The sequence below is a fragment of the Mustelus asterias genome, chromosome 30 (genome assembly GCF_964213995.1).
Source record: "Mustelus asterias chromosome 30, sMusAst1.hap1.1, whole genome shotgun sequence".
Classification (NCBI taxonomy): domain Eukaryota; kingdom Metazoa; phylum Chordata; class Chondrichthyes; order Carcharhiniformes; family Triakidae; genus Mustelus; species Mustelus asterias.
Window position 1 is genome coordinate 8,187,418 of NC_135830.1, and position 12,501 is coordinate 8,199,918.

The 12,501-nt window shown below is 46.3% G+C and overlaps 1 protein-coding gene across 1 annotated transcript; it reads left to right on the top strand.

The window, feature by feature from the left end:
- Nucleotides 1–144: 144 nt before the first annotated feature.
- On the top strand, nt 145–3,725 carry LOC144480992 (uncharacterized). Its single transcript, XM_078200617.1, has 2 exons — nt 145–248; nt 2,735–3,725. Exon 2 carries the CDS (start codon nt 3,076–3,078, stop codon nt 3,580–3,582), a length of 507 nt encoding a protein of 168 aa, XP_078056743.1. The 5' UTR covers nt 145–248; nt 2,735–3,075; the 3' UTR covers nt 3,583–3,725.
- Nucleotides 3,726–12,501: the final 8,776 nt, after the last annotated feature.

Below are 12,501 nucleotides of genomic sequence, written 5' to 3' on the forward strand. Positions count from 1 at the left end.
AACTTCATTGCAGTGTTAATGTAAGCCTACTTGTGACACTAATAAATAAACGTTGAAACTTTCTATTGGTTCCTGTGACTCTGCGGGAACTCGGACCTCATTGGAAACAGACACTGAAGCCCCGCCCTCTATTGCGTCACCAAGGGGGGCACGCATGCGCGCCATTCCCCGTTGGAACAAGATGGCGGCCGTTAACTGCGGCTTTGTCCCGGGAAACAGACACGGAGCTGCAGACACGGGACCTTCAGGTCAGTATTTGGGGTTTGAGGCTTTCACCACGTGTTTCGAAACATTTCCCGTTTCACGGTTGGCATTATCACTCCCTCGAGGTCACCATATTCTTACCCGTTTGGAGATACGATTGACAACGAACACTCCGTGGCCATTGCTGCGCATGCTCCGAATACAGAGCGCTATTGCGTTTGCGCACTGCTCTGGATAGGGGACATCCACCGCCGCCGAGAACTCTGGGTAAAGTACCCACCATCTGCTGTCCAAATTAATTTTTCAGCTTATGATGTGGGGATTTGGGCGGCGAGGCAAATAAATGAAGTTCGGAACCAAATAATATGTAAATCCAAGTGCACAGATCCTCCATAGAAAGAAGGAAAGTGCGAATTGGTGGAGAATCAAGAGTTCACAAAGCAGTGGCAAGAACATAGAACATAGAACAGTACAGCACAAAACAGGCCCTTCGGCCCACGATGTTGTGCCGAGCTTTATCTGAAACCAAGATCAAGCTACCCCACTCCCTATCATCCTGGTGTGCTCCATGTGCCTATCCAATAACCGCTTAAATGTTCCTAAAGTGTCTGACTCCACTATCACTGCAGGCAGTCCATTCCACACCCCAACCACTCTCTGCATAAAGAACCTACCTCTGATATCCTTCCTATATCTCCCACCATGAAGCCTATAGTTATGCCCCCTTGTAATAGCTCCATCCACCCGAGGAAATAGTCTTTGAACGTTCACTCTATCTATCCCCTTCATCATTTTATCAACCTCTATTAAGTCTCCCCTCAGCCTCCTCCGCTCCAGAGAGAACAGCCCTAGCTCCCTCAACCTTTCCTCTTAAGACCTACCCTCCAAACCAGGCAGCATCCTGGTAAATCTCCTCTGCACTCTTTCCAGCGCTTCCACATCCTTCCTATAGTGAGGTGACCAGAACTGCACACAATATTCCAAATGTGGTCTCACCAAGGTCCTGTACAGTTGCAGCATAACCCCACGGCTCTTAAACTCCAACCCCCTGTTAATACAAGCTAACACACTATATGCCTTCTTCACAGCTCTAGCCACTTGAGTGGCAACCTTTAGAGATCTGTGGATATGGACCCCAAGATCTCTCTGTTCCTCCACAGTCTTCAGAACCCTACCTTTGACCCTGTAATCCACATTTAAATTAGTCCTACCAAAATGAATCACCTGACATTTATCAGGGTTAAACTCTATTTGCCATTTTTCAGCCCAGCTTTGCATCCTATCTATGTCTCTTTGCAGCCTACAACAGCCCTCCACCTCCTCCACTACTCCACCAATCTTGGTGTCATCAGCAAATTTACTGATCCACCCTTCAGCCCCCTCCTCTAAGTCATTAATAAAAATCACAAAGAGCAGCGGACCAAGAACTGCAGAAACCAACCCCTGCAATCACATAGGATTCACTTGGTCAGTTCCTATCAGTGAGTAATTGTATGACCTCGTGTATGACTTGGATCATATATTTTAGTCATGTTAGCACACTAATAAAACTGAATTACTGGAAACAGGCTGCAGCTCTTTTCATTTTCATTTATTACAGAATGCAGGTGTCACTGGCATTTATTATCATTGCTGAATACTTTTGAGAAGGTGATGATAATCTGTCTTCCCTAACCACAGCAGCCCATGGAGGTTTCGGATGGTTTCTGGGTCCCCAGAATATTAGCCTGGGCCTTTGGATTACTAGTCCTGTGATATTACCACTGTGTCACCATCTTCCATCACAAAAAATACCCATTTTAGCATTTCGTGCTATTGAGGCAATTTTGTATCCAAAATGTAACTTGCTCTTGGATCTCTTGAGATTTGGTGTTTCTGCCCAGTCTGCCATGTGGGAACACTGTCGATGTGGATAGAATGTTTCCTTGTGTGGGAGAATGGGTGGCACAGTGGTTAGCACTGCTGCCTGACAGCGCCAGTGGGTTCAATTCCCAGCTTGGGTCACTGCCTGTTCGGAGTCTGCACATTCTCCGTGGGTTTCCTCCCACAGTCCGAAAGACATGCTGGTTAGGTGCATTGGCCATGCTAACTTCTCCCTCAGTGTATCCGAACCATGGTTAGAGTGTGGCGACGCGGGGATTTTCACAGTAACTTAATTGCAGTGTTAATGTAAGCCTACTTGTGACACTAATAAATAAATAAGTAGAATCATCCAAAATGAGGGGCCAGAAATGTAAGATAGTCACAGACAAATCCAATAGGGGAAATAAGGAGAAATGTGTTTATCAGAGCAGCTACAATGTGGAACTCACTACTACAGGAAATAGTTGTGGCAAAAACCTTTCAAAATGAAACGAGATGAGTGGATAAGAGGGAAAAGAATAGAACACGAAAGTGAAAGACTGAGCTGAGGGAGGTGGAATGGAAGGAGATGCTTGTGGAGTATCAACACCAGCAGAGACTGACTGGACCAAATGGCCAGTTTCTGTTCTATATATTCTGTGTAATTCTATGTAAACTGTTTCCACAGGATGTTCGAAGAGGAGGATTTACAGATAGGAAAAAAAAATGTTTTAAAGATCTTCAGAGTGACACAATTCATCAGGACCTGAATATCATCGGCTGTTCAATGTGGAAGGAAAAATGCTTTTCTGTTCAAACATCGGTGTGACTGGAAAAGCACCAAGACACACACACACATCCAAGTGAGAGTGTTCCAGTGAGCTGACTGTGGAAAGAGCTTAAACCAGTTACACAGCCTGAAAAAAACATCACCCCATTCGCAGCGAGGAGAAACTGTACACGTGGTTTATGTGTGGTTGAGGCTTCAACTGATCATCCAACCTGGAGAGAGACAATGACACTGGCACCATGGAGAAACCATGGAAATGTGGGGACTGTGGGAAGGGATTCAAATACCAATCTCGGCTGGAATATCATCGACACACTCACACTGGGGAGAGACCGTTCCTCTGCTCCGTGTGCGGGAAGGGATTCACTCGGTCATCCGACCTTCTGAGACACCAAACCACTCACTATGAGGAAAGACCATTCACCTGCTCCACGTGTGAGAAGGCATTCATTCAATCATCCGATCTCAGGATACACCAGCGAGTTCACACTGGAGAGAGGCCATTCACCTGCTCTGACTGTGGGAAGAGATTCAGTCAGTCAGCCCACCTGCTGGCACACCAGCGAGTTCACACGGGGGAAAAGCCGTTCACCTGCTCTGAGTGTGGGAAAGCATTCATCCATTCATCCCACCTGGTGAGACACCAGCGAGTTCACACTGGGGAGAAGTTGTTTAACTGCTCCATGTGTGGGAAGGGATTCACTCAGTCACCCCACCTGGTGAGACACCAGCGGCTTCACAAATGACTGCAGGGATTAGATTCTGCTGTTAATCACATCCAGAACTGAACCATGTTCATCCTGACAGTTAGCGTTTCCTTCTGCTGAAAATAATTTAACTGAAGTTTTATATTCTGGTTATATGTCCAATAAACCAGCTTTGTTTTGAACCTATTGTTTTAGATTTTTATCTTTCCCACCTGAGTGTTTAACATCACCTGTCTGGGGCTCAAAAAGGACAATCTGGGGGAGGATTGTACGGCAGGAACAGAACTTCAGGCTGGACACAGTCCAGGAACACGGTGACCATCCACATTTTGTCCCTGTTGAATAAAATCAAACACAGCGTTTATTCTCCATCCAGTTATCTGACCTTTTCTATTTGTACAGCTTACACTGATCTCCCTCGTAACAGATATTGTGCTTCCTTCCCTCATTTCCAATTAGTTATTATAAAATCTGTTTCTTCCAATCTATCTGGAACATCAGGTGGACCACCTGGTAAGAGATTAATTGGATTAATTGAATTGTTTATTTATTTAATTAGTCAGCTAGTGTGTGTATTTTTTTGGCCTTTACTTTAACAGCAGTTTTTCAAGTTTAAAGTGAAAACTAGAAGTGGGCAGCAAAGGAGTCTGGGAAGGGTTTTTATTTTAACTTTAAAAGTCAGTTACCTGGGAGGTTCCCCCTCAGTAGTAGTTTTTTTTTCTCTCGGGCCCCTAGCCCTATAAATTGGTGCAGAGGAGATACCCGATCCTCTACACTGGTAGAGGATCCCACCCTTCCATCCTCCTCTAACCTAATTATAAGTGTGGGGAAGTTTTTTGTTTTCTTTTTTTCTTGCTGGTAATGGCTTCAGGGATGGCAGTTCAGGCAGTATGCTGCATCTCCTGTGGGATGTATGTGGTGAGGAAATCCAGTAGTGTTTCAGGAGATTTTAGTTGTAAGAAGTGCATTAGATTGCAGCTTCTGGAGGAGCGTGTAAAGGAGCTGGAGGGGGAGGTAGAGGAACTCCGCATAATTCGGGAGGCGGAGGTGGAAGTTGATAGGAGTTATAGAGAAATAGTAACTCCTAGAAATGAGGCTTGGGTCAATGCCAGGAGGAGGGGTAAGAAGCAATCGGGAAGACAATCCCCTGGGGCGGTTCCCCTCCATAATAGGTTTTCGGTGCTGGAGGCTACAGTTGAGGAGGAATCAACTGAGCATAGAGAGCAGATCTCTGGGGGTGAGCCGAGTGAGAAAGCTCAGGTGGTTAGGGGCTGTAAAAGACTGGGCCTTGTGATTGGGGACTCCACAATTAAGGGGACAGATAGGAGGGTCGGAACTAAAGGTAGGGACTCAGGGTTGGTGTGTTGCCTACCAGGGGCTGGGGTCCGGGATGTGTCTGACAGGGTATTCAGGACTCTTAGGGGGGAGGGAGATAAACCACAAGTTATTGTACATGTGGGGACACACGACATAGGGAGGATAGGGGAAGGGGATATTAGGCAGGGATTTATGGAGTTGGGGTGGAAACTAAAGGCCAAGACTGACAGAGTGGTTATCTCTGGACTCTTGCCTGTACCACGGGATAGTTTAGAGAGGAATAGGGAGAGGGAAGGTTTGAATTCATGGCTGAGGGGATGGTGCAGGAGGGAGGGGTTCAGGTACTTAAGCAATTGGGGCTCGTACTGGGGAAGGTGTGACCTCTATGAGAAGGATGGTCTACACCTTAATCAGAAGGGGACCAATATCCTGGGGGGTAAATTTGCTAAGGCCATGCAGGGAGGTTTAAACTGATTCGGGGGGGGGGAGGGATCCTGAGTAGTGGGGCTGAAAGTGAGGGATGCATGGATGGGGACTGCAATGCACGGCATTGCAGAGGTGGGGTGGAGCAGGGTTTGAAATGTGTATACTTCAATGCCAGGAGTATTCGCAATAAAGTGGGTGAACTTGCAGCGTGGATCAGTACCTGGGACTTCGATGTTGTGGCTATTTCAGAGACATGGATAGAGCAGGGGCAGGAATGGATGCTGCAGGTCCCGGGGTTCAAATGTTTTAGTCGAAGTAGGGAAGGAGGTAGAAGAGGGGGAGGGGTAGCATTATTGGTCAGAGATTGTATCACAGTGTCAGAGAGGAGGTTTGATGAGGACTTATCTGTTGAGGTAGTATGGGCGGAGATTAGAAATAGGAGAGGAGAGGTCACCCTGTTGGGAGTCTTTTATAGACCTCCTAAAAGTTCTAGAGAGGTTGAGGAAAGGATTGCGGAGTCAATCCTGCTTAGGAGTGAAAGTAATAGGGCAATTGTTATGGGGGATTTTAACTTGACTAATATTGACTGGAATTGTTATAGCTCTAGCTCGTTAGAGGGGTCAGTTTTTGTTCAAAGCGTGCAGGAAGGTTTTTTGACTCAGTATGTAGACAGGCCAACTAGAGGGGAGGCTATATTGGATCTGGTGCTGGGAAATGAGCCAGACCAGGTGCTAGACTTGGAAGTTGGTGTGCATTTTGGTGATAGTGACCACAATTCGGTTACGTTCACCTTAGTGATGGAAAGGGATAGGCATGAACCTCGGGCCAGTGGTTTTAGCTGGGGGAAGGGTAATTATGAGGCTATTAGGAGAGAATTAGGAAACATAGGTTGGACTAGGAGATTACAGGGACTGGGAACGTCCGACATGTGGAGTTTTTTCAAGGAGCAGCTACTGCGAGTCTGTGATAGGTATGTCCCTGTCAGGCAAGGAGGAATTGGTAGGGCTAGGGAACCGTGGTGCACCAAAAAAGTTTCTTTGTTGGTTAAAAAGAAAAAGGAGGCTTATGTTCGGATGAGACGTGAGCACTCGGGTAGTGCACTAGAAAGCTTTAGATTGGCTAAGAGGGAGTTGAAGAGCGAGCTTAGAAGGGCTAAAAGGGGACATGAGAAGACTTTGGCGAATAGGGTTAAAGAGAATCCTAAGGCGTTCTATAGGTATGTCAAGAACAGAGGGTTGGTTAGGGCAAGTTTAGGGCCAGTTATAGATGGCAGAGGGAAGTTATGTGTGGAACCGGAGGAGATTGGTGAAGCATTGAACCAATATTTCTCTTCGGTGTTCACGCAAGGGGACATGAATATAGCTGAGGAGGACACTGGGTTGCAAGGGAGTAGAATAGACAGTATTACAGTTGATAAGGAGGATGTGCAGGATATTCTGGAGGGTCTGAAAATAGATAGATCCCCTGGTCCGGATGGGATTTATCCAAGGATTCTCTGGGAGGCAAGAGAAGTGATTGCAGCGCCTCTGGCTCTGATCTTCAGGTCGTCGTTGGCCTCTGGTATAGTACCAGAAGATTGGAGGTTAGCGAATGTTGTCCCATTGTTTAAGAAGGGGAACAGAGACTTCCCCGGGAATTATAGACCGGTGAGTCTCACTTCTGTTGTCGGCAAGATGTTGGAAAAAATTATAAGGGATAGGATTTATAGTTATTTGGAGAGTAATGAATTGATAGGTGATAGTCAGCATGGTTTTGTGGCAGGTAGGTCGTGCCTTACTAACCTTATTGAGTTTTTTGAGAAAGTGACCAAGGAGGTGGATGGGGGCAAGGCAGTGGACGTGGTATATATGGATTTTAGTAAGGCGTTTGATAAGGTTCACCATGGTAGGCTTCTGCAGAAAATGCAGATGTATGGGATTGGGGGTGATCTAGGAAATTGGATCAGGAATTGGCTAGCGGATAGGAAACAGAGGGTGGTGGTTGATAGTAAATATTCATCATGGAGTGCGGTTACAAGTGGTGTACCTCAGGGATCTGTTTTGGGGCCACTGCTGTTTGTAATATTTATTAATGATCTGGATGAGGGTATAGTTGGGTGGATTAGCAAATTTGCTGATGACACCAAAGTCGGTGGTGTGGTAGACAGTGAGGAAGGGTGTCGTAGTCTGCAGGAAGACTTAGACAGGTTGCAAAGTTGGGCCGAGAGGTGGCGGATGGAGTTTAATGCGGAGAAGTGTGAGGTAATTCACTTTGGTAGGAATAACAGTTGTGTTGAGTATAGGGCTAACGGGAGGACTTTGAATAGTGTGGAGGAGCAGAGGGATCTAGGTGTATGTGTGCATAGATCCCTGAAAGTTGGGAATCAAGTAGATAAGGTTGTTAAGAAGGCATATGGTGTCTTGGCGTTTATTGGTAGGGGGATTGAATTTAGGAGTCGTAGCGTTATGTTGCAACTGTACACAACTCTGGTGCGGCCGCACTTGGAGTACTGTGTGCAGTTCTGGTCCCCACATTACAGGAAGGATGTGGAGGCTTTGGAGAGGGTGCAGAGGAGGTTTACCAGGATGTTGCCTGGTATGGAGGGGAGATCCTATGAGGAGAGGCTGAGGGATTTGGGATTGTTTTCGCTGGAAAGGCGGCGGCTAAGAGGGGATCTTATTGAAACATATAAGATGATTAGAGGTTTAGATAGGGTGGATAGTGATAGCCTTTTTCCTCTGATGGAGAAATCCAGCACGAGGGGGCATGGCTTTAAATTGAGGGGGGGTAGTTATAGAACCGATGTCAGGGGTAGGTTCTTTACCCAGAGGGTGGTGAGGGATTGGAATGCCCTGCCAGCATCAGTAGTAAATGCGCCTAGTTTGGGGGCGTTTAAGAGATCCGTAGATAGGTTCATGGACGAAAAGAAATTGGTTTAGGTTGGAGGGTCACAGTTTTTTTTTTTAACTGGTCGGTGCAACATCGTGGGCCGAAGGGCCTGTTCTGCGCTGTAATGCTCTATGTTCTATGTTCTATGACCTTCCCAAGTGGAATTGAGACAGAGGTGAGATCAGCCATGATCAGATTGAATGGCGGAGCAGGCTTGAGGGGCTGAATCGCCGACTCCTGCTCCTAATTCTTACCTTTTTCAGTTAACGATCATCACTGTCCCTGTGAGGGAATGTTGTGAATTTCTATCCTGGACTCGCTGTGATGGATTTTGGAAACTCCTTTCAAATGGACTTAGAGGGGCAGGATTTACACATCGTAAACCTAAACTAAGAAAAATATTTGTCTTTGATCAATCTTTAACTTTGGACATTTTTTTCACAGGACTTCAGAAGCTCAGTGGTGGAAGGCAAAAAACTCAAACAAAACATCGCAGCAGCATCTGACGCTATTGTCTAAATAATTGTAATCTGAATATTAATGTAATTTGAACATGGAAGGGGAAAGCACGGTTAACAGTGGGGAGAAACCGTACATGTGTTCTGTGAGTGGACAAGGATCCAGCCAGTCACCTGGCCTGTCAAGACACAAGCACAGTCAAGCTGGGGGAAACCATGGAAATGTGGGGATTGTGGGAAGGGATTCATTTGTTCATTCCCCCGCCCCTGCTGAAACAGAAGTGGACCCACACTGGGGAGAGGCCTTCTTCCTGCCATAAGTGTGTGAAGGGATTTACTGCCTCATCCATCTTGTTGACACACCAGTGTGTTCACACAGGGGAGAGGCCATTCACACGCCCTGAGTGTGGGAAGGAATTCACTAGTTCATCTATCCTGCTGAATCACCAGCAAGTTCACACTGGGGAGAGAGCTTTTACCTGCTCTGAGTGTGGAAAAGGATTCACTGATTCATCCAATCTGCTGAAGCACCAGCAAATTCGTAATGGGGAGAGGCTGTTTATCTGTTCTGAGTGTGGGAAGGGATTCACTCAGTCATCTATCCTGCTGAAACACCCAGCGAGGTTCACACTGGGGAGAGACTGTTAACCTGCTCTGCGTGTGGGAAGGAATTTACTCCGTTATCTCAGCTGCTGAAACACCAGCAAGTTCATGAGTGACTGGATTTGCTGTTAATCACACGCAGGACTGAACCGTTCTCATTGGCACCTGTTTCTGCTGATGTTAATCAGCCCCAGCCCAGTTGTAGAGCTTATATTGTGGGTTAAAAGTCAAATAAACCGGCGATGTGTGAAATACGGTTTGATGAATGTTTATAATTTCTCTAACACAGGTTAGTTCCTTTTGAAGGGCTCCCCTCCTCCACTGTCTCCTCCATCGTCACCTCAACAGCAAGTATGAGGACTCATGGAGCTTCTTTGTCACTGAGTCAGGGATTCTGCTGTAATTGCTGCTGTTAATCACAGCCGGGACTGAACCATGTTAATTCTGACAGTTGGAATTTGTTCCTGCTGATATTAACAATCCCAAGAACTGGAATGGAGACTGTCAAGTAACTGAGCTTTGTTTAAACCTATTGTATATTTTTGTCTTTCCCACCTGAGTGTTTAACAACACAAGGCTGGAGTTCAGAAAGGATAATCTGGGGGAGGATCATATGGCAGGAAGAGAACTTCAACCTGGACACAGTCCTTCAGGGTCACACTGAGAGGGACAAACAACACTTTGGTCTGTCTTTCAAACCATAAGACATCGGAGCAGAATTAGGCCACTCGGCCCATCGAGTCTGCTCCGCCATTCAATCATGGCTGATACTTTTCTAATCCCCATTCTCCTGCTTTTTCCCCATAACCCCTGATCCCCTTGTTAATCAAGGATCTATTTATCTCTGTCTTAAAGATACTCAATAACCTGGCCTCCACAGCCTTCTGTGGCAAAGAGTTCCACAGATTCACCACTCTCTGGCTGAAGAAATGAGTGGCGTTTGCTACCAAATAAACCTGTTGGACTTTAACCTGGTGTTGTTAAACTTCTTACTGTGTTTACCTGAGTCCAACGCCGGCATCGCCACCTGAAGAAAGAGGGGCATGGACAGGATGCAGAGGGAGAGCTGTTCCCTTAGTTGAATAGTCAGTTACCAGGGGACACAAGATAAAAGCACAGTCAAGCTGGGGGGAAACCATGGAAATGTGGGGACTGTGGGATGGAATTCATTTGTTTATCCCTCCCCCGCTGAAGCACAAGTGGGCCCACTCCCCACTTTATCTTTATCTCATCTCTCTTCACTGACAGCAAAGTCCCCTGTGGGTTAATCCTGAGGTGCGTGAGAGATGTGTCCCAGCCGCTCTCTTCCGTGACTCTGAGCTCCTGGACACGGAACAGAAACTCCTTTACAATGTGTTTTAGAGTCAGGAAGAACTACAGTGAAGAATGGAAACGGGCTGTCAAATCAGAGATTGGTGTAAAACTGGGATCTGTTCCTGACTGAGTAAAATGGCAGGTTTAAGTTTCAAAATGTTAGTGTAACATTTGTGAATCTACCAATGTAAGATAATGGTAACAGAATCACAGATTACTACAGTGCAGAAGAGGCGCTTTGGCCCATCGAGTCTGCACTGATGCATGAAAGGCCTTGACCTGCCCACCTAATCCCACTTGCCAGCACTTAACCCATGTTATGGCCAGGCACTCATGCAGGTACTTTTTGAAGGATGTGAGGCATCCCGCCTCCACCACCCTCTCAGGCAGTGCATTCCAGACTGTCACCACCCACTGGGTAAAGTTTTTCCTCAAATCCCCCTTAAACCTCCAACCCCCCACTTTTATCTTGTGTCCATTCGTAACTGACTGTTCAACTAAGGGGAACAGCTGCTCCCTCTGCACCCTGTCCATGCCCCTCATAATCTTGGACACATCAAGTTACATTTCTATATGGAACCTTTAACCATTTCTCCCCTTCCACTGACTTCAATGTGGTGGAAGCTGACTGTTACAATGTCAACATGTAAAATATATTTACAAATGATTGCACAGTTTCTTACATTTGGGATCTTTCTCTGTTTTGTGCACTTGAGGTGTTAGATAACAGACTTTCTCATGTGACTCTCCAGCAGGAATATTAGTTTTAAAGTTCTTTTTTATTAGTGTCACAAGTAGGCTTACATTAACACTGCAATGAAGTTACAGTGAAAATTCCCCAGTCGCCACACTCCGGCACCTATTCGGGGACACTGAAGGAGAATTTAGCATAGTCAATGCACCAAACCAGCACAAGAAAACCAGAGCATCCAGAGAAAACCCGCACAGGGAGAATGTGCAGACTCTACATCGATAGTGACCCAAGCCAAGAATTGAACCCATGTCCCTGGTGCTGTGAGGCAGCAGTGCTAACTACTGTGCCACCGTGCCGTCCAAAATCAGTTGTGAAACACAAATCAATCTGATTTTAAGGCTTCCTGGTGCAATAAACTGATCATGCTCTTCCCAGCTAACACCATTTCACACCCGCATCTGTTAGATTTTAATGTGATTGTCCAACGTAGAAACCTTGCATCTTTTAGCCACTTTGAATTCATACACCCCCTTCTCCCTCCACCCCCTTCTCCCTCCCCCCCCCCCCCACCCCCCCCACCCAAAGAGATTGTCTTTGAAATCAGTCGTTCCTGAATAATATAAAATTGTGTATAAAATTATGAAGGGCATAGAGTGAACAGTGGGAAGCTTTTTCCCAGGTCAGAGGTGACGAACACAAGGGGGCACAGGTTCGGCAAGGTTCAACACAGATGTCAGGGGGACGTATTTTACACAGAGGGTGGTGGGGGCCTGGAATGCACTGCCAAGCAAGGTGATTGAGGCAGACACACTGGGATTGTTTAAGACTTATCTAGATAACCACATGAACAGACTGGGAATAGAGGGATACAAAAGAATGGTCTAGTGGGCACATGAGCGGCGCAGGCTTGGAGGGCCGAAGGGCCTGTTCCTGTGCTGTATTGTTCTTTGTTCTTTGATGACAGTATTAAACTTCTCTCTAACTTGTCCTAAACCTCCTGTCAGTTCATTAATTGAAACCAGGGACTCTCTCCCTTGTTTTAACCTGTCTGCACGGTTATTCCTTTAATTTAGCTCTTGAATTGTTTGTGAATTGTTTGATGTTCCCACATCTCAGTGACAAATGTTGAGCTGTTTGCTCCACGCTGTAAGAAGTCTCACAACCCCAGGTTAAAGTCCAACAGGTTTATTTGGTCGCACAAGCCACTAGCTTTTGGAGCGCTGCTCCTTCATCAGGTAAGTGGGAGTTCTGTTCACAAACAGGGCATATAAAGACACA

Excerpts from the sequence above, each read along its gene's own strand:
- LOC144480992 (XM_078200617.1), top strand. The coding sequence starts at position 3,076 with ATGGAGAAACCATGGAAATGTGGGGACTGTGGGAAGGGATTCAAATAC.